The sequence below is a fragment of the Danio rerio genome, chromosome 9 (assembly GCF_052040795.2).
Source record: "Danio rerio strain M-AB ecotype USA chromosome 9, GRCz13ab, whole genome shotgun sequence".
Lineage (NCBI taxonomy): Eukaryota > Metazoa > Chordata > Actinopteri > Cypriniformes > Danionidae > Danio > Danio rerio.
The window spans coordinates 10,356,355-10,383,792 of NC_141029.1; the positions used below are offsets into that span (position 1 = coordinate 10,356,355).

At 38.7% G+C, this 27,438-nt stretch overlaps 7 protein-coding genes across 7 annotated transcripts in view; all 7 read right to left on the minus strand.

Annotated features, from left to right (window-relative positions):
- Positions 1-987: 987 nt before the first annotated feature.
- ugt1a1 (UDP glucuronosyltransferase 1 family, polypeptide A1) lies at positions 988-8,937 on the minus strand. Its single transcript, NM_001037428.3, has 5 exons — positions 7,980-8,937; positions 4,763-4,894; positions 4,492-4,579; positions 3,985-4,204; positions 988-1,554 (listed from the first exon to the last, which is right to left on the minus strand). Exons 1-5 carry the CDS (start codon positions 8,835-8,837, stop codon positions 1,275-1,277), a joined length of 1,578 nt encoding a protein of 525 aa, NP_001032505.3. The 5' UTR covers positions 8,838-8,937; the 3' UTR covers positions 988-1,274.
- Positions 988-11,850, minus strand: ugt1a2 (UDP glucuronosyltransferase 1 family, polypeptide A2). The gene is made up of 5 exons (NM_001172770.3): positions 10,964-11,850; positions 4,763-4,894; positions 4,492-4,579; positions 3,985-4,204; positions 988-1,554 (listed from the first exon to the last, which is right to left on the minus strand). The coding sequence occupies exons 1-5, from the start codon at positions 11,804-11,806 to the stop codon at positions 1,275-1,277; spliced, it is 1,563 nt and encodes a 520-aa protein (NP_001166241.3). The 5' UTR covers positions 11,807-11,850; the 3' UTR covers positions 988-1,274.
- Positions 988-13,821, minus strand: ugt1ab (UDP glucuronosyltransferase 1 family a, b). The gene is made up of 5 exons (NM_213422.3): positions 12,911-13,821; positions 4,763-4,894; positions 4,492-4,579; positions 3,985-4,204; positions 988-1,554 (listed from the first exon to the last, which is right to left on the minus strand). The coding sequence occupies exons 1-5, from the start codon at positions 13,799-13,801 to the stop codon at positions 1,275-1,277; spliced, it is 1,611 nt and encodes a 536-aa protein (NP_998587.3). The 5' UTR covers positions 13,802-13,821; the 3' UTR covers positions 988-1,274.
- On the minus strand, positions 988-27,379 carry ugt1a4 (UDP glucuronosyltransferase 1 family, polypeptide A4). The gene is made up of 5 exons (NM_001177344.3): positions 26,488-27,379; positions 4,763-4,894; positions 4,492-4,579; positions 3,985-4,204; positions 988-1,554 (listed from the first exon to the last, which is right to left on the minus strand). The coding sequence occupies exons 1-5, from the start codon at positions 27,328-27,330 to the stop codon at positions 1,275-1,277; spliced, it is 1,563 nt and encodes a 520-aa protein (NP_001170815.3). The 5' UTR covers positions 27,331-27,379; the 3' UTR covers positions 988-1,274.
- ugt1a6 (UDP glucuronosyltransferase 1 family, polypeptide A6) overlaps positions 988-27,438 on the minus strand; it is a 34,876-nt gene continuing 8,425 nt past the window's right edge. The window contains exons 2-5 of the mRNA NM_001177339.3: positions 4,763-4,894; positions 4,492-4,579; positions 3,985-4,204; positions 988-1,554 (exon numbers count right to left, since the gene is read on the minus strand). Coding sequence (NP_001170810.3) covers positions 1,275-1,554; positions 3,985-4,204; positions 4,492-4,579; positions 4,763-4,894 — 720 coding nt within the window. The 3' untranslated portion in view covers positions 988-1,274. The remainder of the gene's footprint in view (positions 1,555-3,984; positions 4,205-4,491; positions 4,580-4,762; positions 4,895-27,438) is intronic.
- ugt1a5 (UDP glucuronosyltransferase 1 family, polypeptide A5) overlaps positions 988-27,438 on the minus strand; it is a 29,440-nt gene continuing 2,989 nt past the window's right edge. Inside the window, exons 2-5 of the mRNA NM_001177340.3 lie at positions 4,763-4,894; positions 4,492-4,579; positions 3,985-4,204; positions 988-1,554 (exon numbers count right to left, since the gene is read on the minus strand). Coding sequence (NP_001170811.3) covers positions 1,275-1,554; positions 3,985-4,204; positions 4,492-4,579; positions 4,763-4,894 — 720 coding nt within the window. The 3' untranslated portion in view covers positions 988-1,274. The remainder of the gene's footprint in view (positions 1,555-3,984; positions 4,205-4,491; positions 4,580-4,762; positions 4,895-27,438) is intronic.
- ugt1a7 (UDP glucuronosyltransferase 1 family, polypeptide A7) overlaps positions 1,156-27,438 on the minus strand; it is a 38,796-nt gene continuing 12,513 nt past the window's right edge. The window contains 4 exon segments of the mRNA NM_001177334.1: positions 1,156-1,554; positions 3,985-4,204; positions 4,492-4,579; positions 4,763-4,894. Of these exon segments, the coding sequence (NP_001170805.1) occupies positions 1,275-1,554; positions 3,985-4,204; positions 4,492-4,579; positions 4,763-4,894 (720 nt within the window). The 3' untranslated portion in view covers positions 1,156-1,274.

The following is a 27,438-nucleotide window of genomic DNA, read 5'->3' on the forward strand; positions in this document are numbered from 1 at the left end:
GGCGTTCTGAGGCGCATTGCTGGCGCGTTGCTATTTTGAGAATCTATAATAGATCTTTTAATAGACCAAAACAAACCCGGTCTAAAGTCCAGCGCAGAGTTGCGCCTCGCTTACACACTGCTTAATACACACAAGATGTAGAGCAATACGCAAATATCTTTTCATATGAAAAAAAATCAAATATTAAGGATATATATATGATATAATAGGAATGTGAAAAACCACTGCTTTCATGCCTTCTTCATCTCAGGAGGCTTTTTCAGTTCATTCATAACAATTTGTTTTTGTATAATGTTATTATTATTAGCAGTATTATTTATTATATCCATATTTATATTTGTTTTATTAAAAACAGATTTGCCCACATGCAGGTTTTAGACCATGCGGGGCACAGCATGTGTATTAGGATATAACTCAGTATTTTAACCACACTTCATTATTATTGTTCATTTATTCGTTTGCTGGAAATTAGAACTGAATTTAGAAATAGATTTGAAACAAATATTGCACTTATCAAACGAAATTTATTATTTATAGGCTAATTGATTCCTGTGCATAAAGGTTTCCCTATCCACGAGAGCGAAAGTGAAAGTAGATAATTTATCTCTCATTCTCACGCGGTAGATGCTCTGTTTAACTGTTTTCTTGCTAGTGAAATGCTCAGTTTTTCCACTTACACTTACTTTACGTCATGTAAATAGCAAATGCGCTTATGGCGCGATGCAACTGGCTCTTAAAGGGAATGGGAGATGAGACTCTGATTGGTTTATTCTCAAAACACACCTATAAATCATTAAGAAAACTAACTCAACTCTTTTAGACCATGCGCTACAGCCCAAAGCGGATTTTTCAGTCCTTATGTTAGCAAAAATGCTTGCTGTGAGGCAACAACACTACCCACTGTGCCACAATTAATAAAACAATAGCATAGCCAAGTCTAAACATGGACTAAAGCAGAAAAAGTAAATGTTTAAACAACGCACTCAGTAATTTTGTGAGGCTTTATTCAAGTAATTTATCCAGGTCATGAAGACATTAAAGTAGTAAAAACACAGAAACATTGTAATTATGTAATAAGCACATTTTAAAGTCTCAATTTCATAGTTCTTATGTAATTAAGAAAAGTCCTGAAAAAACAACAACTTTTTGTTTTTCACTTGAAGAGGGTCTGGGGTCGTATAGAGCCTAAACACAATATTAATTAAATAATTAAACTGTTCCCTGCATGATCACCCCACAAAAAAGGCACAAAACTATCACATTTTGTCATGTTTTTATGCCTTCTTCTTCTTCTGAGATTTCTTGAAGCACTTTCTGAAACAGAACATGCAGCTTTTGACAGTCACAAAAATAACAGTCAATAGAATAAGAAGAAGGAAGCCGATGACGTCCAGAGAGTGATACTGAATCCAGTTCAGGTCATGGGCTGCAGGTCTGAGATGCTCTGCTCCTTTGTGTCTCATGACAAACTCAGTCCAGAACACAGCCAGGTCCAGTGGTTCAATTGGACGGTCTCTATGAATGGCAGAGAGCTTCATCATCTTCTCCTTGTAGCTGTTGATTTAGAGATAAAGGAATATGTTGATTTTTGTTTTCATTTTTTAAAATCATTTTGGTGAAGGACTTAAACAGGTTTCAGTAAGAAATTACTATTAAATTTCACAAATAAATAGCACTGTAGTTAAAGGGCTTTACTGATGTAAATTTAGTGTTTAATGTTGTGGTTGGAGCATAAATAAGGGTGTGTGTAATAGATTTTAAAAAAACTGGGATTTTTAAAAACAAAGCATTCCCTAAATGCATTTCTTTTTTTTTCCATAGTGTAATAGTTCTATTTAAAATTGTAATGTCCTCAACAATTCTTTTTATGCTGAAAGTGTTCTTCATGAGTTTAGGGTTCTTAATATATATATATATATATATATATATATATATATATATATATATATATATATATATATATATATATATATATATATATTTTTTATGTATTTTTAAATTTTTATTTTCTTATTTGTGTACTTTGACCTGTCCACACACACGCATGCACACCGGCCTGTACCTGACTGTTTTTTTTTTTCATCTTTGTTCTTTGTTTTCTTTCTCTCCATTTGTATGTGATTTAATGTAGTTCTGTATCTTTTTTCATAATAAAAACATATTAAAAATACATAATATAATATTATATAATATATAAAACTAATATGAGTAGTTCCAGTACTCATTCATTCATATATTAATTTTCCTTCGGCTTAGTCCCTTAACTCATCAGGGGTCACCACAGCAGATTGAACTTGCAACTTATCCTGCATACGTTTTACACAGCGGATGCCCATCCAGCTGCAACCCAGTACTTGGAAACATCCATACACTCTCATTCACACACATACACTACGGCAAATTTTGTTTACCCAGTTTACCTATAGCCCATGTCTTTGGACTGTGGTGGAAATCGGAGCACCTGGAGGAAACCCACACGAACACAAGGAGAACATGCAAACTCCACTCCAGAAGTGGCAACTAACCCAGCCAGGACTCGAACCAGCAACCTTCTTGTCAAGAGGCGACAGTGCTGACCGCTGAGCCATGTACCATATCGCCTAATTCTAATATTAATAAAATAAATACTGCATATATATATATATATATATATATATATATATATATATATATATATATATATATATATACAGTTGAAGTCAGAACTATTAGCCCCCCTGAATTATTAGACCGCTTGTTTATTTTTTCCCCAATTCTGTTTGACGGAGAGAAGATTTTTTTCAACACATTTTTAAGCATAATAGTTTTAATAACTCATTTCTAATTACTGATTTATTTTATCTTTGCCATGATGATGGTAAATAATATTATACTGAATATTTTTTAAGACACTTCTATACAGCTTAAAGTGACATTTAAAGTCTTTACTAGGTTAATTAGGTTAACTAGGCAAGTTAGCGTAATTAGGCAAATTATTGTATAACAATGGTTTATTCTGTAGATTATCGAGAAAAAATATAGGTTAAAGGGGCTAATAATGTTGTCCCTAAAATAGTTTTAAAAAAATTAAAAACTGCTTTTATTGTACCCGAAATAAAACAAATACGACTTTTTTCCTAAATAAAAAAATATCAGACAAACTGTGAAAATCCCTTTGCTCTGTTAAATATCATATGGAAAATATTTTAAAAAGAAGAAAAAAATTCGAAGGGGGCTAATAATTCTGACTGCAACTATATATATATATATATATATATATATATATATATATATATATATATATATATATATATATATATATATAAATTATTGTATAACAATGGTTTATTCTGTAGATTATCGAGAAAAAATATAGGTTAAAGGGGCTAATAATGTTTTCCCTAAAATGGTTTAAAAAATTAAAAACTGCTTTTATTGTACCTGAAATAAAACAAATAAGACTTTTTTTTTTTAAATAAAAAATATGAGACAAACTGTGAAAATTCCTTTGCTCTGTTAAATATCATATGGAAAATATCTAAAAAAGAAGAAAAAAATTTGAAGGGGGCTAATAATTCTGTCTGCAACTATATATATATGTATAAATTATTGTATAATATATATATATATATATATATATATATATATATATATATATATATATATATATATATATATATATATATATATATATATATATATATATATATAAATTTTTTATGAATATAATGAAAATATTTTTTTTTAGTTGAAGGTGAAGAACCCCAATTTTATATTGTTTAGAACCATTTTCCTAAGAGTGCAGAAAGAAAGAAATCTAAAGTAAAAATAATTAAATAAATATTTTATCTGTAAATTAAATTGGAAAACATTTATTAGAGAAAAAAAATACAGGGCAAAATCCTCTTAAATATATGGAATAATAACTGTTCAGGAAAGTTCCATGAATCCAAACAGTTTGCATCACTGCATAAACTTTTTTATGAACAAGCTGAATAGGATTACCTTTTATCATTGATGACTTTCTTCAATGCAACCAGCAGTTTTTCGGAGGTCACATCATAGATAGTCAGGCTTTCTGCGACTCCTCGAGACACCAAACGCTGAGCATTATCCCCTTGGTCTCCAAACAGAGGAAGCATCACCATTGGCACTCCATTACAGATTCCTTCATAGATCCCATGTGATCCACCATGTGTAACAAAAGCCCTAACCTTAGGATGGCCTATAACATAAAAAAAACACCACCACAGAGTTAGAGCACAATATTTTTTCTAGTAACAGTTTAGTTTAAGTACCATTTTCTATTATTAACGACTGACTTATTCTAAATTCAGATATTTTTAATCAAAACAAATATTAGTTGTTTTTTTTTTGTCACTTGAACTTAAAACAGTGGAAATGCTACTATTGTCAATGTGTTTTGCTGTCCAGTTGGAATCAAGCAGGGTTCAGAATTAGACAGTGGTCGACTATTTGAAGATTGAGAATAAATGGAGAACATAAACATACCCAAGAGGTCATTCTGTGGCAGCCATTTCATTAATTTGACATTCTTTGGTGCATTTTCTGGGACTGGTCCAGTGTATCTCCACAACACCTACAAATAAAAGAGAATCAAGAGGGCTATCATTGTGCAGTCACGTAATCCTAAGCAAGCATTTTTTTGCATGACAATATTTTGTCACACATGGACAAAAAATTCCTTTACGATAGTGTAACAATAATTTTGTATTTTAACTTATTAAAAACTGGAAAAGTCTTTAAGTGTATTGTAACTTACTCTCTGAGGTATCTGTCTAAATGCCTCAAAGAACTCTCTGGCTTTGGCTTCGGGTAGCTGTGACACCATGGAGCCCAGAGTGAAGACAACAAACCCGTGCTCTCCAGAGCCGTTCACAAACTCCTCCAGTTCCTGCACAGAGGGCAGATGGCCACACTGAACACATGTATCACATTTCACAAACACAATGGCGCAAGTTTTCACTGTTAACTTCACTCTATTTATCACTCACACACACATACAGTACCCACATGAACCTGTATGTTCAGAAATGCAGCATACTGCAATAATAAAAACAGGTCCAGGTAAAAAGAGCAATTAGCTGTTTTCTTACTCAGCAGTGCACAACTCAGCTGCAAAAGTGCCTCCATTACTCTGGCGATTCATTTTGTAAACACAAAAGACTCTCAAAGATTACAGTGCTCAATGTCGAAAGGAAAAAAAAAACACTGCTGCCACAGCGTTTAGAGTTGTTTCATATAAACAAGTTATAAATGTCTTCAAAAGGCTATGACCATAGTTGATGAAAGATTAGATATTTGAACATTGATCATAATTTTGCGGGTTGAGTACAATTTATTAAATCGTACCATTAAAAACAATGCAGCATTTAAAGTAAACAGCAGCCTATATCATGTTCTAGAAATACTTCATGGAAATTAATAAATTTTGAGACATCAAAATAGCATCAGCATATATTCTGACCTGGACTATCAGCTTCTATTTTGACCCACAATTCTAACCTTTGCAGGATACAAATTATATAGTGCAGGACAGTATAGTTCCAAGTCCATTTTTACTGAGGGTCATTTTAGCATTACGGCTGCCCTCAAAGGACTGGTTACGAGACTTTATAAATGTTACTACTCCTTAACATATTGTTATATTATTGTCTCTTGATTACATATTAAAGTATTGTAGAACATATTAAATTAACAAATACAATGCAACCCAGAAAGTATTCATAGCGCTTCACGTTTTACACATTTTTTATGTTACAGCCTTATTCCAAAATTGATTAAATTAATTTATTTTCTCAAAATTCTACACACAATACCCCATTAGGACAATGTGATTTTTTTTTTTTTAAATTGTTGCAAATTTATTAAAAATAAAAACCTGAAAAATCACATGTACATAAGTATTCACCTTTGCTGTGAAGCTCTAAATTGAGCTCAGGTACCTTCTGTTTCCACTGATCATTCTTGAGATGTTTCAGCAGCTTAATTGGAGTTCACCTGTGGTAAATTCAGTTGATTGGACATGATCTGAAAAGGCATACACCTCTCTATGTAAGGTCCCAGGGTTGACAGTGCATGTCAAAGCACAAACCAAACATGAACACAAAGGATTTGTCAGTAGACCTCCAAGACAAAATTGTCTCGAGGCACAAGGCTGGGGATAATTACAGAAAAATTTCTGCTGTTCTGTAAGTTCCAATGAGCACAGTGGCCTTGATCATCCGTAAGTGGAAGATTTTTGGAACCACCAGGACTCTTCCTAGAGCTGGCCAGCCATCTAACCTGAGTGATTGGGGAGAAGGGCCTTTGCTAGGGAGGTGATCAATAACCTGATGGTCACTCTATGTGAGCTCCAGCGTTCTTCTGTGAAGAGAGGAGAACCTTACAGAAGGACAATCATCTGTGCAGCAATCCACCAATCAGGGCTGTATGGTAGAGTGACAAGACGGAAGCCACTCCCTGCCTGGAATCTGCTAAAAGGCGTCTGAAGAACTTTCAGACCATAAGAAATAAAATTCTTTGGTCTGATGAGACTAAAATTGAACTCTTTGGAGTGAATGCCAGGGGTTACGTTTAGAGAAAACCAGGCACCGCTCATAACCAGGCTCATACCATTCCTACAATGAAGCATGGGGGTGGCAGCTTTATGCTGTGGGGATGTTTTTCAGCAGCAGGAACTGGAAGACTGGTCAGGATAGAGGGAAAGATGAATGCAGTAATGTACAGAGACATCCTGAATGAAAACCTGCTTCAAAATGCTCTTGACCTCAGACTAGGGCGACTGTTCATCTTCCAGCAGGACAATGATGGCAAAAAAATATCAATAGAGTGGCTTCACAACAACACAGTAAACTTCCTTGAGTGGCCCAGCCAGAGCCCAGACTTAAAACCTATTGAACATCTCAGGAGAGACCTGAAAATGGCTGTACACCGTTGCTTCCCATATAACCTGATAGAGCTTGAGAGGTACTGCAAAGAGGAATGGGCAAAATTTCTCAAAGACAGGTGAGCCGAGCTTGTGTCATCATATTCAAAAAGACTTGAGGCTGTAATTGCTGCCAAAGGTGCATCAACAAAGTATTGAGCTGTGAATACTTATGTACATGTGATTTTTAAGCTTTTTTATTTTTATTAAATTTGCAAAAATTTCCAAAAAATCATTTTTTCACATTGTCATTATGGGCTATTGTGTGTAGAATTTTGAGGAAATAAATTAACTTAATCAATTTTTGAAATAAGGGTGTAACAAAAAAATGTGGAAAAAGTGAAGCGCTATGAGTACTTTCCGAATGCACTGTATATTCTTGTATTTGTATAAATGGACTAGAAATTCTATTCTATTTCTAACTCTGTGTTACTTCTCTGAGTTACTTTAACATTAATTTAACCTTAACCTTATTTTTATAAGGTTAAGAAACTCACAGTAAGCAAATAAATCCCAAACCTTATCACATTTAATAGAAGTAGAACTATGGAACAACAAATAATTTTGAGCTACTAATGAGTGAATTCCGTAAATGTCAAATAAATCCCGCTTAGTGAAATACTAATGTGGAAACATTGCTGTCTAGGGCATAAACAAAACAAACATGCATTATGGGTAGTTTTTATAGACATTATACAATATAAAGCAGCTCTGATTTTTATTATAATGCTGGTTCAACACCAATTCTGCGCATTTGCCGCAAACATTTGCATCGACTCTGTAATCTTAATGTACTTAAATTCGCATTTGGTGTGAATTGTATGATTTTTATAGCTACATAAAACAATAAAGCTGCCAAATTTGGTCCGTGGGCCTTCAGGTTAAAACATAGCGAGTCTAGGTAACATGCTTTAGTACAAATTATGATTAAACATGGCAAGCGTTTTCAAAACACATCTGAAGCTTCAGCGTAACAATAGTGTCAAAAAAATAGCTTTTTTGTACCAGACAAAACAGAACATTAGAGATAGTATGCTCATTTTAACATTACCTTGGTCAGTGGAGCCCTCTTTACACAGTTGATTCCACCTATCTGGACCATATTGGGCATTTGCGGTCTAGGGAACTCAAAGGCAAAGTCGTACCTTAAAAGCCAAACTGCACCATGACCTAACAGCTCTGCGTAGGTAGTTTCCTTCTGCAAATATCTAGAGGCCAGTTCATCTGCAGATTCATACATACTGCGGCAAAGGAAACCTTCAACAACTGTCAAAAGTGTGTTTACTAGTCTCTGAGGGAAAGTCATCTTATCTGTAAAACCACTGGAGTAGCGAGGCATAAAAGAAGGAGGTGAAGGACACTGAGCAGCTGCTTCATCAAGACGACAAGGAATCAAACGCAAGAAGTAAACAGCAGGAATCGAGAAGGAGTCAGCAATGATAGTGCCACAGGGCAGGAAAGGATCCGTGAGCATAGCATCAAATCCCATTTCTCTTAGACTCTTCATCAGAGGCTCGTTGTACAGCAGTCCTTCACATGTTTTCGACTGCATAGTTAGGAATTGCAATAGATTCCTGAAATTGACAACAATATCAGTTAACTTGGGAGCCTTCTCCAATGCACTGTTCTGTATCTCTTTCAAATTTTCAGCCAGATCATCATGGGTGAAGGAGACAGGATAAGTCTTGGTGCTGTATTTCCCAGATTTTTTTATCAGAATACTAGTTTCAGGGACCAGAACGACCATCTCATGTCCCCTATTAGACAGCTCTTCCACTAAGATCTTCATGCTCAACCAATGGCTGCCATCCACTGGTAAGACAAGCACCTTTCCAGCTTGCACAGACTCAAAAGAGAACAAGCACAACAAGGCGAGAAGCCCCTGAGCAGGAACAGGCAGTGTTCTCATCCCTCCAATGTTTATACAGTAGACAAAGAGCAGAAGTACATTAACAGTAGTGTAATGTTCTCAAAATAGGAGTGGCTTCCAACCCAGCCACAAGGGAAATGTTGATTTCCTGCTGTAGCAAGCTACTAATAAGCCCAGACATTTGTGCTTTGTCACTGCACAGTAGTTTAAAGTCTTGCCATAGTAGGTTAAATGTAGCTCTTGGTTAATGATTTCAAGAACGTACGAGCATAAAATGACTGTTATAATTTAGATACAAAGGTAAAGTGGGTCACATGTCCTGAACATGTCAGCAGTCTTATGTTAAATTTAGTTCATGCAGTAAGTATCAAACAAGGTGCAGTATTTTTGCAGTATGTGTACATTTCATATATACAGTTTATAATTGTCATAAATATGTCAAAAATATGCAGAGATAAATACATTTTCTGTTTTTCGTGGTCTGTATGCAGACTGATTTAGAAAACAATAATAATAGATTATGCCATTAGAATCAAGATTAACTACATTTTTACTAAGAATTTAAGGTTTTTTAAATGTGTACAATGACATTTTTTCCTTTAATATAATGTCAACTTCAAGACATTTATGACCAGACATTTATGACTTTTTTTAGATTTCTAACTTAATAATCACACAAGGGATGTACTTCCATGTATGTATAAGTTGCAGTTAAATAAACGAATTGGTCAAAAAAATGGTCATAACCCAGGTCTTGCAAATAAGTTATAGTCTTTCCAAAATGGTCTATAATTCAAACTATGTTTTGTAGGGGGAAAAAGCTTTACAGTTTCATAGAGGGGAATAGTAAGAATGCCTGTTATGCAACTTCCACTGTTCATAGGGGAACTCTTAGTAAGTCATGCAAATACATGAACCTTCACTTACTAAAGGGTTGTGGAAAGAGGGGTTAGTCATTCTTAAGCAAACTACTCTGAATGAAAAAAAAAAAAGATAAGAAAGATTACTAAACATGTTTTAACGCAAGAACCAGCTTCCTGCTGTATCGGTCTTACTTTGATTCATTGGTAAAATTACTTGTTGAAAAGCTGTTCATTAAAAAAAAAAAATGAGGGCAACACTTAACCAACCCAAAAGCATATAAACCTGTTTGATCCAAAATCTTAATGGATTTATAGAAACTAGCCTACAAAACTAGTTCTAAAGTAGGGCTGGGACGATAAACGATATTATATCGAATCGCGATAAAAAATTATGTGAATAAAAATGAAAAGCTCTGGACTTTTTTACTCTATATTGTTTTATTAGCCAATCACACAGCAGAAATGTGCAACAATGGAAATCTAAAAGTGTGCTGATAGTAGAGATGTATCAAATTTTTGGCTTCAGTCATTGTTGGGGTACGTTTTTAGTACTGGAAGCATTAACAACTTGTATCGAAATATATATTGTTATCAGTCAATATGGAAAATTATCATCGAGATTGCATTATTGCCATATTGCCAAGCCCAAGTCTAAAGTCAATCAAAAAATGAATCCATACCCCACTGGCTGTAACATCAAGTCTCTTTTTCTATAATACAATATATATATATATATATATATATATATATATATATATATATATATATATATATATATATATATATATATATATATAATACACAATTAATGATGTACTAATATGTAAACTAAACATTATTTCATTATGAACTAATGATGATTTAAAGCATGCACTAATAATGAACTAACTTTAACTGCAACATGAATCACTTGGGTTCATGTGTGTTAACAATGGCTACCTTAACTACTTATAGGAAAATGTTTGTTAATTAATGTATTAATTAACGCTTTAGTTTTAGCTAAATGTATCTAACATGAACTCAGGACTATTAATGTATCTTTGTTATCACTTTACTTGGAGGGGGGCATTATCAATAACTCATTGTTAAATAATCATGAACTCCTGCATTTAAATGTAACAGTTATGCACGTCCGTCTAGTGTGTGTTGAAAGCAACGTGCTCAGTCTACATCAAAATGAACAGCTTAAATATCTGTTTATCTATGTAAAGTTTACATATTAGTACATCATTATTCTTGTACTGTTATTATAAAGTGTTACCAATCACATAACGACTTGAATAGAATGCATTGAAGACTCACATGTGTTAAAGGTTTTGGCTTCTGGTTAACTGTTGCTCCAATCATCACCATGTTTGGCATCACTGGGCGTGGAAATTCCAATGCAAAGTTGAAACGCAAAAACCAGAGAGCTGCACGGCTGAAGATTTCAACCATCGATGTTTTTCTCTGAAGCAAATGTGAAGCGATTTCATCTGCTCGAGCAAATATTTGTTTGCAAGCCTTGGGCTGAAGAAGAGCCCTTACAAAGTTTATACTTCTTTGCCAGAGATTCATGCGGTCAGTAAAATGAGTAAATGTTTGTGGAACATAAGATGGTGGAGCTGGGCATTGACTGGCAAGAGTATCAACACCACATGGATGGTTTATTTGCATGTAAATTGCTGGAATTGACAGATATTCACCAGCAATAGCTCCAACTGGCTCAAATGGATCGGTGAGAATGGCATCAAAGTTGTAGTCTTGCAGTTTCTTCATCAAGTCTTTGTTGAAGAGCAAACCCTCAGCGTTCCTCAGTATGAATGTTTGCAGAACATTAAGTGTGAAAAAGAATGACTGGAACTTGGCCAGGTCTGTAGAGATGTCAATACTCAGAAGGGCATTTAATTCAGAGGCTAATACCGCTTCTAGTTCAACCTTGGTGTAGTTCACTGGATATGTCAGAGTGGTGGTTTTCTCTGAAGGACCCATACTCAGACTTGCTTCTGGGATGACGACCACCACCTGGTTTCCTCTCCTCCCAAGCTCCTCCACAATAGGCTTCAAACCTAACCAGTGACTGCCATCTGTCGGGATAACCAACAGTTTCCCAGCTTCAGCTGAACCAAGGAGGAGCAGACTCCCGAGCAACCACAAGCAAGCCATTTGTCAATGATGTGAAGTACAGTGGCAGGAGAAGAAAATACCCATGTAAATGTAACCATACAGGCTAAAGTACAATCTTACAATCAGTCTGGATTAGGTTCAAATGGGTGGAGATGCAGATAGTAGCATGTGCACAGCCAAATATGGCATTAAAGCAATCACTGCCTTTCACTTGTTTGTCGATTATTCATATTTATGTGCAAAGAAGAACTTGTTTATCTTATATTAAACCTTGTTTAAATTATAGTATTCTTAATTAGACATTGGTAGTGACATGGCTTAAATGAACAATAAACTAACAGCAGGGAGCCATAAAAATAAAATGATTCATCAACGTACACCTTACAACATGCATTATTGCATTTAGATTCACAATTTCATGGACCATGCTATGGTGACCTTGAAAAACAGCTCTGACCTATACCTTCACCGATGAGAATGTCATTCGCACTGGTTATACTACCATTAATGCTTTAATAATCAAACATGTTTACAATCAAATGTACCGATTAAAATCCATTTATGTGGTGAGGCTTTTGTGTTCATGTTCTAGTCCTAGTCTAATTTCAACATGCAAACACAGTTACTAGCCTTGGTCTTGGCATAAATATTCATTTGAGCGCAACCTGCCACAGCAATATTTAATCTTTGCTTCATTTTGCTTGGGAACTAATGTGGATGGAAGCAAAGTTTACATGATTGGGTTCAATAGAATCTTATGAAGTGATGGACATCTACATTCTGATTGTTTACCACAAAACAGCATCATTTTTACCATAAAGTATTACCATAAAGTTTACCTAATTCCAACTCTCTTTGATGCCCACAACACGCAAGATGCCCTGTGTCACTAGCTCACATTGAAAATGTTTGCCTTTTTGCATGTTTGACACATGGTTAGGGCATGGATTAGATAACAGCTTGAGTTTGATTCATTGTAAGTTTCTGAAGATTGAGTAAATAATATTTTACAACATGCCTTAAATACACTCCTAAAGCCTGCACAAGTTTTCACTGATTGTAAAATATATATGCCAGTGTGAATGGTTTGTATTTTTTTGCAAAAGACATCAGAATGACTGACAATGCTCATTAGCATCTTACCTTGGTTAGTGGAGCCCTCTTTGCACAGTTGATGCCCCCAATTTGAACCATGTTTGGCATTTGGGGTTTAGGGTATTCAAAGCTAAAGTCGTACCTTAAAAGCCAAACTGCACCATGACCTAACAGCTCTGCGTATGAGGTGTCCTTCTTCAAATATCTAGTGGCAAGTTCATCAAAGCTGGCAAAAAGTTGGTGGCATAGGTACTTTTCGAAAACTGTCATGAAAGTGTTTATCATTCTCTGGGAGAAAGTCATCTTGTCTGTGTAACCAGTAAAGAAGCGAGGAATAAATGATGGCGGTGAAGGACACTGAGCAGCTGCTTCATCAAGACGACAAGGAATTCCACGTAAGAAGTAAACAGCAGGAATAGAGAAGTAATCAGCAATGACAGAGCCACATGGCAGGAATGGATCAGTGAGCAAAGCATCAAATTTCATGTCTCGAAGACTTTTCATCAGGGGCTCGTCATACAGCAGTCCTTCACAGGCTTTCACCTGCATATTAGTGAACTGGATCAGATTTCCCAAAGCACCCACGATATCAATGAATCTTGGAGCTTTCTCAATTGCTGTCTTTCTTATGTGGTCCACGTGAGCATTCAGTTCATCAAAGGAGTAGGGAACACGGAAAGACTTGGTGGTGAAATTCCCAGACTTCCCAATCAGAATACTAGTTTCAGGGACCAGGACCACCATCTCATGACCCCTACTAGACATCTCTTCCACCAGGATCTTCATGCTCAACCAATGGCTGCCATCCACTGGCATGACAAGCACCTTGCCAGCTTGCACAGACTCAGAGGAAAACAAGCACAGGAAGGCGAAAAGCCCCAGTGCAGGAACAAACAGTGTTCTCTTCATCCCTCCAAAACTTGTGGAGCAGAGAGGCATGTGCCACTTTTGAAAAGACTTCAAATATATTTGAGGGGCGTTAAAAGTAGTCAAAGAGGGAGTGAAGGTTGATAGGTCATTGGCTGTGTTTGAGTTCAGCCCAAATAATAAGCTCAGATGATTACGATTTGTAACTGCACAGAAGTTTAAAGTCTAACAAGTGGGTTAAATGTAGCACTGGGTTAATTATTTCAAGAGTGCATGCATGTTATACAATTATTCAGAGATATCGTTCTTTATACAAAGGTTATGAAAAACTCATGTCTGCAACAGATTAGTATACTGGTAGGCTTGTTAAGATTAGTTAATGCACAAGGTATTAAATACTAACAATGCTTTTACAGAATTTATAAACAAAGGTTCTACACATAAATCAGCAAATTCAGCTTAACAATTAAACATGATCATCATAGAAAATGTGTATTCAATTGCTAAATTGCATTTCAAGAGTTCACACTTAGCTGATGATTTACAAAGCTTATTTGGCATGCTGTCCCGGGAGAGAGCCCCGAGCTCAAGGGCTCCTCGAGCCCGGGGCTTCCTCCCGTTGGCAGAGCAAGAAGGGAGCCTGAGCTCGGTGGATCTCAGAACTCCCCTGCCGCTGTAGCTAAGGGAACGTAAGGAATTAGACCAGCTTGATTGTTAAGTATGTTGAATGTCTTTGGATGGTGGGAGGAAACCGGAGAGCCCGGGGAAAACCCACGCGGACACGGGAAGGACATACAAACTCCCCACAGAAACACTCACCGGTCCTATCGAACTAGGACCGGCAGTATTCTTGCTGTGTGGTTCACAGTGCTAACCACTGGACCGCCGTGCCGCCCAATTACAGGTAAAGGAGGAGAATAGGGGAGGAGGGGGGTTTCTTCCAAACGAAGATAAAGTGAACTGAAAACTTAGACTATTTATGGTGCCTTAGGGCTCATATGATTGGAAGACTAGTGATTAGCAAATGCGAGACTGGACGTGATAAATCATAAGCACGTGATCCTCTCGAAATTAGTTTATGAATAAACTTCACTTCAAGAGTTCACACTTAGCTGATGATTTACAAAGCTTATTTGGCATGCTGTCCCGGGAGAGAGCCCCGAGCTCAAGGGCTCCTCGAGCCCGGGGCTTCCTCCCGTTGGCAGAGCAAGAAGGGAGCCTGAGCTCGGTGGATCTCAGAACTCCCCAAAATGCAGAAATTAATCGCTCGGGACAGCAGCCGCGTATTCGAAGAAAAAACCCCCCAAAAGGCAGGAAATTTAGAGCTATATCCGGCTGCTGGATATAATAGAAGGAAAGAGGTTAAATGCATGGGCATTAATTAGATAGGATTAATAAGGGTGAAAAGAGGATTCTGATAACTCTTGCTGGAGTTAGAGTTTGAAGGAACCCCTGCGGGGTTCATGGTTTTCGGGGTTAAGAAGAAGGGGAGAATAGGTGGTTTGAAGCAGTGGAAAGAGAACTTTGAGTGAATCTTGTGGGAGTTGGAGCTCTAAGTGACCCCTGCGGGGGCCAGAGTAGAGTGAAGGTATGGAGCAGAGAGTGGAGGAGAGTAGCTCTTACGAAAGATGGAGCTTTGTGAGAGTTTGAGTTTAGAGCGGCCTCTGCGGAGGTTAGAGCTTGAGGGTAGGGTGTAGATAGGAGTGACCTCTGCGGAGGTTAGAGCTTGAGGGTAGGGTGTAGATAGGAGCGACCTCTGCGGAGGTTTGAGCTTGAAGGTAGGGTGTAGATAGGAGTGACCTCTGCGGAGGTTAGAGCTTGAGGGTAGGGTGTAGATAGGAGCGACCTCTGCGGAGGTTTGAGCTTGAAGGTAGGGTGTAGATAGGAGTGACCTCTGCGGAGGTTTGAGCTTGAAGGTAGGGTGTAGATAGGAGCGACCTCTGCGGAGGTTTGAGCTTGAAGGTAGGGTGTATATAGGAGTGACCTCTGCGGAGGTTTGAGCTTGAGGGTAGGGTGTAGATAGGAGTGACCTCTGCGGAGGTTAGAGCTTGAGGGTAGGGTGTAGATAGGAGCGACCTCTGCGGAGGTTTGAGCTTGAAGGTAGGGTGTAGATAGGAGTGACCTCTGCGGAGGTTTGAGCTTGAGGGTAGGGTGTAGATAGGAGTGACCTCTGCGGAGGTTTGAGCTTGAGGGTAGGGTGTAGATAGGAGCGACCTCTGCGGAGGTTTGAGCTTGAAGGTAGGGTGTAGATAGGAGTGACCTCTGCGGAGGTTTGAGCTTGAGGGTAGGGTGTAGATAGGAGTGAACTCTGCGGAGGTTTGAGCTTGAGGGTAGAGTGTAGATAGGAGTGACCTCTGCGGAGGTTTGAGCTTGAGGGTAGAGTGTAGCTAGGAGCGACCTCTGCGGAGGTTTGAGCTTGAAGGTAGGGTGTAGATAGGAGTGACCTCTGCGGAGGTTTGAGCTTGAGGGTAGGGTGTAGATAGGAGTGACCTCTGCGGAGGTTTGAGCTTGAGGGTAGGGTGTAGATAGGAGTGACCTCTGCGGAGGTTTGAGCTTGAGGGTAGAGTGTAGCTGGGAGGAGCAATGAGTGGAGGAGAGTAACTCGTGCGAGAGTTGGAGCTTGAAGCGACCTCTGTGGAGGTCAGAGCTTGGGGGTAGAGTGTAGATAGGGGGAGATAGGTAGCAGTGAGTGGAAGAGAGTAACTCTTGTGAGAGTTGGAGCTCTGAGCGACCTTTGTGGAGGTCAGAGCTTGAGGGTAGATTGCGGATAGGAGGAGATAGATATCAGTGAGTGGGAAAGAGGATTTGGATAACTCTTGCGAGAGATTGGGGCTCGGAGCGACCCCTGTGGGGGTCAGAGCTAGAGGGTGAGTCATAAGGAGAAGAGAGGTAGTTGAAGTAGAGTGAAGAAGTTTTAGCTTGAGCGGACCCCTGCGGGGTTTGGAGCTTGGAGAAAGAGTCTAGGCGGAAAAAGAATAGGTAACATCGTGAAGAAGAAAGGACTGTGGCCGCTATGGCCGAATCCTGCGAGAGTTGGAGCTCAAGGGGGCCCCTTCGGGTGTCTGAAGAGTCTAGACAGGAGAAACAAGATCATTAGAGGTAGAGTGTAAAATAGATTAGTTGGGAGTGGAGTGTAGAGAAGAAAGGAACGAGAGGCTGAAAAGTAGGGTTATAAGGATAAAAGATTTGGAAAAGTTGGAAGAAGGGAACAAGCACAAATATAATACATATGTACAAACGCAGTAAATGCGCAAAGAACATGTGGATACAAACGTCTGCATCTGTAAATAGCTATTGGTGATTGCAGAAGATGCTAACTGCAATGGCCCTTGAGGGAGTCCTTGGCAAACATGTAAGGGTGCCATGGGTGGACAATTGGGCTTCTGCGGGGTTTGGTTTGGATGACTCTTGCGAGAGTCAAGGCTCTGTTAGACACCTTTTTGAGTTGGAGCCGTGTGAGGAGGTGCTTGGGGGTTGGTTAAAGCCTGTTGGGCTTTCTTGAGGTGGTATTTACTGAGACGTATATAAGATTTGAAAACTTCAGAAGACCAGCGACCAAGGGTCTGGATCTGATGGTGTGAGAGCCCGTTGTAGTGGCTGCGCCAATCCTGAATGAGTGGCTGGAAAAGGGCTCTGGGAAAAAACCTGATAGGCGAAAGATTTCTTTAAGGTGTTTTTGAAACCAGAATCGAGATACTGGACGGTTAGCGTCATCAGTAAAAAGCGGGGCCAGTGGGTTAGCCTCTTGAGATTTTCTAGGCTAAGAGGGTTTGGAATGGGCGTGTAGGTGAAGGAATATTGAAAATGAGGATAGAGTGTCCTCTCTGGAATTAATCTGTTTTGCTTTGTTTGATAAGGAAAGAGATAGTTTCCCTGTCTTGCAAAGCTAGATCTGAGATGGTGGGGTGGAGTAGAGGGTTAAATTTGGATGTAACTGTTAATTCAGAACATTTAAGAAACCCCCCAAAAAAATGCTAGATTGAACATAGCATCTAAGGTGCGGGCTGTATGGGAGGAAATGTAACCTTTACAGAGGGTGTAGATGCATGAGGTAAGGATTTTGAGTGTAATGGGTTGTCTAGCATGGTATGGAATTGTTTGAACGAATTCCATGCTGTGAGGTATGCATTGAGGGTTCTGGGAGCTATTGCTTGTAGGATAAGAGATAGAGAAGTTTGATGAAGATTATGAAGTGGGTGGTTTATGGAAATATCGTTACTGAATAAGGAGGGACCGGCGTTGGGTGAGGGTCTGCTTCCGGGGCTAGTTGCCAGAATATCTGCAAAGAGAAATGAGAGAGAGAGTCAGCGATTTGGTTTTTGCAACCAGGTACATGTTCAGCAATCATGATAAATTGTTTTTTAGCAGATATCCAGATAAGGTGTCTTAAAAATGGCATAAGCGATTGGGAGTGGGAGCGCCCTTTGTTAATGCAATGCACTGTAGCTTCGTTATCGCAGTGAAAGAGAATGCTAGATGTAGACCATTCGTCCCCCCACAGGATGGCTGCTGCGATGATAGGGTAGAATTTGAAGAGGGCTGAAAAACATTGGTCTTTGGAATGGAATTACAATTGGGTTGGCCATGTTGAGACAAACCAGTGTCCTTTATATTAGCCACTGTAACCTATTGGAGGGGCAGCGTCTGTGTATGTGTTGATGTCAATAGGGGATGCAATCAAGTCGCTGTAGAAAAAGAAACAGCCGTTCCATTGCTTAAGGAAAGAGATCCATAAGCAAAGTTCATCGCGACTGGGTTTGGAGAGAAAAATTGTTTCTTCTAAACCATGAACTGTGGTGGATAATTGAAGGAGGTGGGAAATGAAAGGAATAATGCGCATAGCGAAATTTAGATGGCCGAGAATTGGTAGGAGTTCTCGTTGTGTGCACATCTGTTTTTCAAGGAAAATTTGGGATAGAGAAATTATTCGATTGATTTTCTCTTTAGGAAGGGATGCTTGGAATTTATGCGAGTCTAGATTAATACCCAGAAATTCGATTGAAGTACTGGGTCCTTCCGAGATCAGCGAAAACCTGCTGGGTGATCGCTAGGTGTTTGGCTGGAGGAGATGACGGGGGGGAAATAAGAAAATCGTCTAGAAGGTGAATGAGGTATGGTATTTCGTAAATATTAGACAGAATCCAGCATAAAGCTTCTGACATCATGTCAAATATTTTTTGGGCTGCTTTTGCATATGAAAAATAGAATTGATTTCGCCAATAAATGCCAAAAGGTGCCAGAAGTCTGGGTGGATTGGCATGATTTTAAAGGTAGGGGAAATGTCTTCTTTGGCTAGCCAGGTGTTACGACTGGCTATCTTTATGAGAGAGATCTCTTGATCAATGTCGTGGTAGTTAAGTAAATATTCGTCCAATGGGATAGTGCTGTTAATGCTAGGAAAGGAGCAATTGTGTTGGGACGAAAGGTCGACTACAAGGCGTTTTTGCCAGAACATTTTTGAGTAGCGACACCAATGGGGCTAATGCGCGAGATATTAAAAGGAGGAGCCTTGGAGTTCCAATCATGAAGTTGTTGTCGATTTCTTTTTAATAAGATAATCGACGGTTTCAGGTTCGGAGGTTGCAGACTGCAGGTTAGGACAGATTGGATAAAGTGAAAAATGGAATGTATCCTTTGTGAAGAGGATGTGGAGTGTAATAGGTTGGATGAGGGTCAGCTTCTGGAGCCAGCAGTCATGATCTCTAAAATAGAAAAAACAAAGAGAATCAGAAATTAAATCTTTGCAAAATAATACAAGTATGGCAGACATGAAAATTGTTTTAGTTTATATCCATGCGAGGCATCTTAATAAGGGCATGGGCGGCTGTAAATGGAAGCGCTTTTGATAATGCATGGTCCGATGACTTCATTGATACGAGGTGCAAGGATGGTAGGGGTGGGTGTTCGTCTCCTAACGGGATGACAGATGAATGGAGAGCTGAGGACATGGGATATGGCTAGTCTGGTGGTCCTGGAAAACTGGTACCCCTTGAAGACTGAGCATGTGAAGTGATAGTGAAGTTTAAATTTGTATTTATAACAGTCAAGTGGGAAGTTTGTTTCTTTGCCGTTTTCACATCCGACTGACTTGCTATATAATCTTATATGACGCTTGTAAATCAACACATGAGTCGCTGGCGTATTACAATTGGACTTCTGTGCTTGATGGCATAATGTTTTTCAATAGCTTGTTAATATTTACTGGTTGGGTAATAATCTTTTCAGAAGTTAAATGTCAAATGGAATTTTATTTTTTATTTTTATTTTATTATTATTATTTTTTTTTATTATTATTATTATTATTATTATTTTTAAACTAAATTTACAAGCGTGTCTGGCCTATTCATTCATAAGGTCTTTGCAACAGAGTCAAGAGAGAGGGCGGGACCATCTCCAGTCTTTTAGCTCATTGGATGGAGACGCTTATCTTTACAGCTATTGGCTTAAGGAGTTTCAGTCAGGCCATGCAAAAGGTGCAAAAAGCCTGGCGGCCATTTTGTTGATCAAATTCAACATTGTTTGTGGCTGGAGCTGCTGCTCTGCTGAACACATTCCAGCAAACAATCTGTTAAACGATGGATAGCATGTGTACTGCTAGGAGAAGGTGAGGGTTCCGTTTTATTGCAATAGCTTTGGAGTTTGGCTTATATCTTGCTGGGAAATAAGGTTGAAGACACAGCAGATGCGTTGTGGAGGCTCTTTGAAGTGGAAGGTTTTGGTGTTATTGTTTAAGCTGTTGATGAAATTGTTGGAGTTGTAGTTGTTTGAAATGGTAGCAATAGTAGTTGTTGTTGTTGTTGCTGTAGCTTGTATATTGTAGCTTGTAGATTGAAGCTTTTAGATTGTATATTGTAGATTGTAGCTTGAAGCTTTTGTAGCTTGTAGCACTTGTAGCTTTTGTAGTTGATGAGCAGAGCAGAGCGTTCTTCCAAATGAAGATCCTGAAGATTGTAGCTTGTTGCTGCTTTAGTTGTCCATGCTGGTTTAGAGTTGGTTCTTCAACGGAGCTAGCTACGGTGAAGCTGCTTCTTCCAAACGAAGATAAAGTGAACTGAAAACTTAGACTATTTATGGTGCCTTAGGGCTCATATGATTGGAAGACTAGTGATTAGCAAATGCGAGACTGGACGTGATAAATCATAAGCACGTGATCCTCTCGAAATTAGTTTATGAATAAACTTCACTTAGAAATTGATCAGACAAAAACCAATATCAGGTCACTGAAAGTAAATGAAACCATTCCTGAATATTTTCTTAAGGATTTTCTCCTCAAACTGTTTTTTTTTAATTCATGTATCATTCTAGTATTTAAGAGTCTGGTTAATTAATACATTTGTTTAAGCTTAAAGTCTTTATATTTACATTTTTACTTGCATAGTTACTTAAATTCGGGTAAATTCTGCAAGTCACTATGGTTGAATTCTAGTAGTATTGCCTGATGTTGTGCAATCTCAGGTATTATTCCCAACTCCTCCCTTTACACAAAGCAAAACAAGGCAGTCACGCACAAACTTGAACTCTCACATAAGAGAGGGTTGTGGCACGAGGGGCTTAGTGATGACACATTACTCTGAATGAAAGAAAGCTCTGAGAAAAAGATTACAGAGCACATTTTTGGCATACAAGCTACTGAATCCTTCTTACATAAGAAAAATATCTGCAATCCATAAACAAACAGAAATCATGTTTAAACCAAGTCTAATGCAATTAAGCATGCTTGAATACAATTAATTCCCTTATTGGTCAGGGGTTTCCACAGCGAAACGAACCGCCAACTATTCCATCATATGTTTTTACGCAGTGGATACCGCAACCCAGTACTGGGAAACACCCATACACTCTCACATTCATACACACACACACTCACACACTATACAGCCAATTTAGTTAATTCAATTAACTTATACTGCATGTATTTGGACTATGGGGGAACAGCCAGAAGAAAACCCACAAGAACATACAAACTCCACACAGAAATGCCCCCTGGCCCAGCCGGTACTTGAATGCCAAACACCAGGGCTGCATCCGAAACCGCATACTTCCTATATAGTACGTTAAAATCAGTATGCGAGCCGAGTAGTATGTCCGAATTCATAGAATTCTAAAATCAGTATGCGAGAAGTACCCGGATGACTTGCTACTTCCGGCGAGATTCTGGAGTGCGCATCCCATGCATGCTGTGCTATCCCATCATGCCCCGCGAGTGAATTCATGAATGAGAGTAAAGCGACGCAACTGACGCAGGTAGGTCACGCAACTATGACAAAATGGCGAATGTAGTACGTCCGAATTCCATTCATACTTTTCACATTCTACTGTTTAGAACGTACTTTTCTAACGGCTGAGTAGTACGTTTAAATACTGAGTAGTAGGCGGTTTCGGACGCAGCCCAGTTATCCTCAACAACTTAAGGTTGAAGTTGAATCTATTAAAATATGTGAACACTCTGATCAGTAGAGATGCCCAACAAATAACATTCAGTTGGAGGATGTGTTGAATAAATCTCTTAAGGGAAATTATTGAATTCAGAAAAGTATTTGTGGTATTTAGTTTCATCTTGCCTCTGAATGATGCATATTAATGCATTTTATTATTAAAGTGTTTATTAATTCATTTTTTTATTGAAAGATGAATGAATCTTTTATTTATTTAACTTGATTTGGAGTTTGTTTTAGATTTTAAATTAAGTTGTTACAGTTCATTTTCAGAAAGTAATATGCAGCATTAGCCCAATAAAACAAATAGATTTTACATTATTCAGCCTTGTGTTTAAACCAAAATCCACTGCTGCCCAAAGATCAAGAAAGATTCTGAGATCACATTTCATTGCAGAAGAGAACTGAAAAAGGGACTGCATTCTTTTTGAGTCCACTATATTGTAAAAACTAGAAAGACCAAGACCACTAACGGCTGGTTCACACCACATCTTAATGAGAACTAGGGCTGCACAATATGTTCTTTCAGCAATGATATTGAAATGTGCACATCCACAATAGTCACATCGCAAGATATGCAATTTTGAGTCTGATATAAGTTGACCAGGAGCTACAGAATTGTATTTAACTACTGTATTTATGAGGAATTTATACAATTTAAAGAGTTCACACTTAGCTGATGATTGATTATAAAGCGTGTTTGGCATGCTGTCTCGGGAGAGAGCCCTTAGCTCATTAGATCCTCAAGCCAGAGGCTTCCTCCCGTTTGCAAGGCAAGAGGGGAGTTTGAGCTCAGCTAGATCTCGAGAACCCCCCTGCTGTAGTAGCTAATGAACTGTTATTGCTCTTAAGAGATAGCTATTTACTAGGAGCATGTCTATGGTGCTGATGTGGATTAGTCAATTAACTTAAGTTGCATGTTTTGGACAGTGGGAGAAAACCGGGAAACTCAGAGGACCATTGTTTGCATGTCTCTCTATAGGCAGCTTTTCCAGCGTTCTACATCTCAGATAATGAACTCGCAAACGATAAGTGAACTATTCATATTACTTGCACATGCATGTTCCGAATATATGTGAAAGACGTCGTGTAACGCGTTGAGTTAAAAAAATACAGAAGAGCTTCAAGAGTTCACACCTAGCTGATGATTGATAATAAGCAAGTTTGGCATGCTGTCCCGGGAGAGAGCCCTGAGCTCGAAGGTTCTTGAGCCCTGGGCTCCCTCCCGTTTGGAGGAAGAGAGGGGAGCCTTGAGCTCAGGTAGATCTCGACAACCCCCCCTTGATAAGAGCTGATGACTAAAAATGGAATGCTATTAAAATATATTCTGCATTATGAGATTACCTGTATTGCAAATTTAGATTTATCAATTTACTTGTTGTGCATGTTTTTGGAATGTGGGAGGAAACCGGAGGACCCGGGGAAAACCCACGCAAGCACAGGAAGAACATGCAAACTACACACAGAAACGACCACCAGCCTGTTAAAGGACTAGAACCGGTGACGTTCTTGCTCTGAGGCGACAGTGCTAGACACTGGGCCACCGTGCTGCCCTATGGAGGGAAAGGTGAAAAGGTAGGGGTGGAAGGGGGGATTCTTCAAATCGAAGATGACTGTAGTGAGAAAACCCTGGCTCTTTATAGTGGGTTAGGAATGGCCTGATTGGTGGATCATGCATGCTAATGCAGAACCAGCCGTGTTCAATCATAATCACGTGCTCCTCTCGAAATTAGTTTATGAATAAACTTCACCTTGTGTAGCAGCAGAAAAAGCAAGCAAGGCTCACACAGGACATCCTACATCTTGTGCTGTATTCTTCTGTCAACAGTGTCACTGTATATTACAGAAAATAACTTAATCTGAGCATCAGAGAAAAAGAAAAAAAAAAACTTCGGTTCCGCACACATGCACTTCTCGTGTTACAAGCGTCTACAGACAGTTCACACACACACACACACATACACACACACACACACACGCACGCAAGCACACACAATTTCTCTTAAAACTGGGCTTAACTAGTTATGGCATAGAACTTGATTAATCCAGAAACAATAAAGAAAACTTGAAGGATTGAACCAGCATTTTACCTTTAAGCATTTAGCAAATGCTTTTAACCAAATAGAACACACTGCCCTGCTCAAGGGAATCACCTCAGCCATAGTATTGAGGATGGAGGAGCGTGCTGGTCCTGCTGGTGCTAGGACTCAAACCTGCAACCTGCAACCTTTGGTTCAGTTCAACTCTCTAACCATTAGGCCAGCTGCCCTCTTCAGCAACCAGCTCTGGGTCAAGAAATCTCAAAGTTTGGGTGAGTGGACTGTGGGTGCTGGTAGTGTAAGGTTCCTCTTTATCTTACCAATAGCACCCAATCTATATATAATTAATGAATTTCCTTCTTGGGCCTTATCCAAGCATGTGCCTTTGTTTTAAGAATTCAGTCATGTCTAAAAACACACAGAGGCTAGCTTTACTGTATGTGGAGGACATCTTAAAACCTCTATGTCTCTCCTCAAGGGACCATCCCGACTGGGAAATGTGAATGATTTGAATGGCTGCCAAACAGGTTAATAAATCCAACCAGTAGATTGCCACAACATGATTGAACAAAAAAGTGGATGCTTTACAAATAAGAGCAACAAAACAGTGCACACAACACAATGGTGGACAGAGCAAACTATTGATTTAATCTAAGAAGCAGATGTGGGAGATCAAAGCAAACAACAAGTAACCATAAAAATAAATGCTGATAGGAAAGTGAACAGGATAACACAAGATTGGGGTATAATAAAAATCAACAACAAATGCAATTGACTAATAATAAAACAGGCAGCACCCATTAATCAGTACTTCATAATAATAATAATAAAAAAAAATAAATCAGCTATCATGATAACCTGCAATAAGAGTATAAAATTGATAACTGCCAGCATTTTTCTCTGTGGAAGGACCAAGAAACAAACTTTGTTCTTTGCCTCAGTACCCAGTCATTGAAAAACTTTTTAAATATACTGTTAAAGTCAACTCAGGCACATTTTAAAAAAGGTACCCCTATATACATTTCTAGAGACCATCAAATATGTCCCAGGAGCTACATTTTTTGCAGTTTTTGATTTTACAAATCCCAAGAGGCCGCTGTGGACGCTTTTTCAGATCGCCAATTTCTTTTGCGAGTGTCAATGCTGCCTGCTGTTCTCTCATAAATCCACCAGATGTCACTGTCGACTGACTGTTTGACTGACTGACTGACCAATCGACTGACCCACCCTCCCCTTCCCTAAACCCAATCAATAGTATTTTAAAAAGCACAGACTGACCTACCTATCAATTTCCCTAACTTTATCCAACAGTTTTAAAAAGTAATTTAAAAAAAAAAAGCTCTTGTTTGATTTTTACTACATTCTCACCCTGTTATTTACTTGTTTATTTTATTTTTTGGCTTCTGTTTTTGTCTTACCTGCTTTCTGGAACCAATTTTCACCGGACTCGAACCCTATCGTTGTGGTCATCTCTCTGCATCACAAGTCCACTGACGTACTTGGCAAGCTAACTGGACAAACTGGTAACAGCCGTCCATACAGAGGTAAGCGATCAGCAGGTAAGCTCGAAAAGAAAAGGCGCCATACTACCCCATACCCTAGTAGCAAAGAATTCTGGCCCCGATTTGGCATAAAGCTGGGAGAGTAGGCATTCATCTGGCACTGGCATACAGCATGTGGGCCAAACATGGCCCGGGTTTGGCAGAGGTGGCACCGTCTTTAGGGCGGCACACAAGATTTGGGCTAGATGTAAAACTTTGTATTTAGCCCAGATCTTAAAAAATTGATATGTGGGCCATGTGAGTTTGGACAGTCTTTACCCACATTTAAAATACATTAAAATAATTTTTGAGTAAAGAAAAAATTTCTATCAATCAGGTCACTTTGAGAAAAAGCATGCTATGTAGGTTGTGCTCTTTTAAAAAATAAAATGCAGCCATACGTACTTCTGGCTACATAATTCATGATCTCCAGAAGTGTAAATAGAGATTTTTTTTCAGAATGAGCCTTTAAGCAACATTTAAGAATGTTGGTTAAAGTAGATGTGTTCCAAAAGAAGCATTAATACATTTCTGAAATGATTATGCTTTGTCTACTTACGGATCTTTAACAAGAAAGTCCATCACTAGGCATTGATTCTCACAAAACAAAAAATTCTCCCTTTATTGCATAAGTGCTGGTTTTAGGTTTGTATATCCATTTTAAAATTATGTGATACTGACAGGCAGCAAGAGAGACAAGTCAGAAAAGAAACTTGCATGCGAATGTAATCATGGAAGCTTACTTTTGACAGTGGTTTTGGCTTCTTGGTGGCCATTCCTCCAATCATAACCATGTTAGGCATCAATGGTCTTGGAAATTCAAAGGCAAAGTCAAAACGCATTAGCCAAAGAGTTGCACGGTTCATGATCTCCACTATAGATGCTCTTCTCTGCAGGAAACGTGAGGCTATCTCATCTGCTTCAGCATACATGTATCTACAAGCCATGTGCTGAAGAAGAGTCCTTACCAGGTTGATACACCTCTGCCAAATATTCATCTGGTCGGTAAAGTGGGTATTACGTTGTGGAACATAAGAGGGTGGACTTGGGCATTGGCTTGCAAGACTATCAACACCACAAGGAAGGTTTACTTGCATATAAATAGCTGGAATAGAGAGATATTCACTAGCAATAACCCCAACAGGCTCAAACGGATCAGTGAGAATTGCATCAAATTTGCAGTCTTGAAGCTTCTTCATCAAGTCCTCGTTAAAGAGCAGACCTTCAGCATTCCTCACGATGAAATTTTGAAGAACTTTCAGTTGAAGGAAGAAAACAAAAAACTTGGAAAGTTCAGTGGAAAAGTCAGTACTCAAAATCTCAGTTAAGTTGCCCTCTAATACCATATGTAGTTCAGCCTTTGTGTAGTTCACTGGATATGTCAGGGTGGTGGTTTTCTCTGAAGGACCCATACTCAGACTTGCTTCTGGTATGACAACCACCACCTGGTTTCCTCTTCTCCCCAGTTCCTCCACAACAGGCTTCATTCCTAACCAGTGACTGCCATCTGATGGAATAACTAACAGTTTCCCAGCTTCAGCTGAACCAAAGAGGAACAGACCCACGAGCAACCACAAGCAAGCCATCTCATCAAAGGTGAATAAAAATCTCTCGCTGTGACCTTTGCCAGCTGAAAGAGAGGATAACATGAAACAAGCCGGTTTTGTGAAGCTTGAAAATTTCACAACTACCCT

Excerpts from the sequence above, each read along its gene's own strand:
- ugt1a1 (NM_001037428.3), bottom strand. The coding sequence starts at position 8,837 with ATGAGAACACTGCCTGTTCCTGCTCAGGGGCTTCTCGCCTTGTTGTGC. Across the intron at positions 4,895-7,979 it reads AGAGGGCTCCACTGACCAAG|GAACTGGAGGAGTTTGTGAA; the intron begins GTAATGTTAAAA and ends CCCTCTGTGCAG. Across the intron at positions 1,555-3,984 it reads AAAGTCATCAATGATAAAAG|CTACAAGGAGAAGATGATGA; the intron begins GTAATCCTATTC and ends CTAAATCAACAG.
- ugt1a2 (NM_001172770.3), bottom strand. The coding sequence starts at position 11,806 with ATGGCTTGCTTGTGGTTGCTCGGGAGTCTGCTCCTCCTTGGTTCAGCT. Across the intron at positions 4,895-10,963 it reads AGCCAAAACCTTTAACACAT|GAACTGGAGGAGTTTGTGAA; the intron begins GTGAGTCTTCAA and ends CCCTCTGTGCAG. Across the intron at positions 4,580-4,762 it reads TTAGACAGATACCTCAGAGA|GTGTTGTGGAGATACACTGG; the intron begins GTAAGTTACAAT and ends TTTTATTTGTAG.
- ugt1ab (NM_213422.3), bottom strand. The coding sequence starts at position 13,801 with ATGCCTCTCTGCTCCACAAGTTTTGGAGGGATGAAGAGAACACTGTTT. Across the intron at positions 4,895-12,910 it reads AGAGGGCTCCACTAACCAAG|GAACTGGAGGAGTTTGTGAA; the intron begins GTAAGATGCTAA and ends CCCTCTGTGCAG. Across the intron at positions 1,555-3,984 it reads AAAGTCATCAATGATAAAAG|CTACAAGGAGAAGATGATGA; the intron begins GTAATCCTATTC and ends CTAAATCAACAG.
- ugt1a4 (NM_001177344.3), bottom strand. The coding sequence starts at position 27,330 with ATGGCTTGCTTGTGGTTGCTCGTGGGTCTGTTCCTCTTTGGTTCAGCT. Across the intron at positions 4,580-4,762 it reads TTAGACAGATACCTCAGAGA|GTGTTGTGGAGATACACTGG; the intron begins GTAAGTTACAAT and ends TTTTATTTGTAG. Across the intron at positions 4,205-4,491 it reads GCCACAGAATGACCTCTTGG|GCCATCCTAAGGTTAGGGCT; the intron begins GTATGTTTATGT and ends TTTATGTTATAG.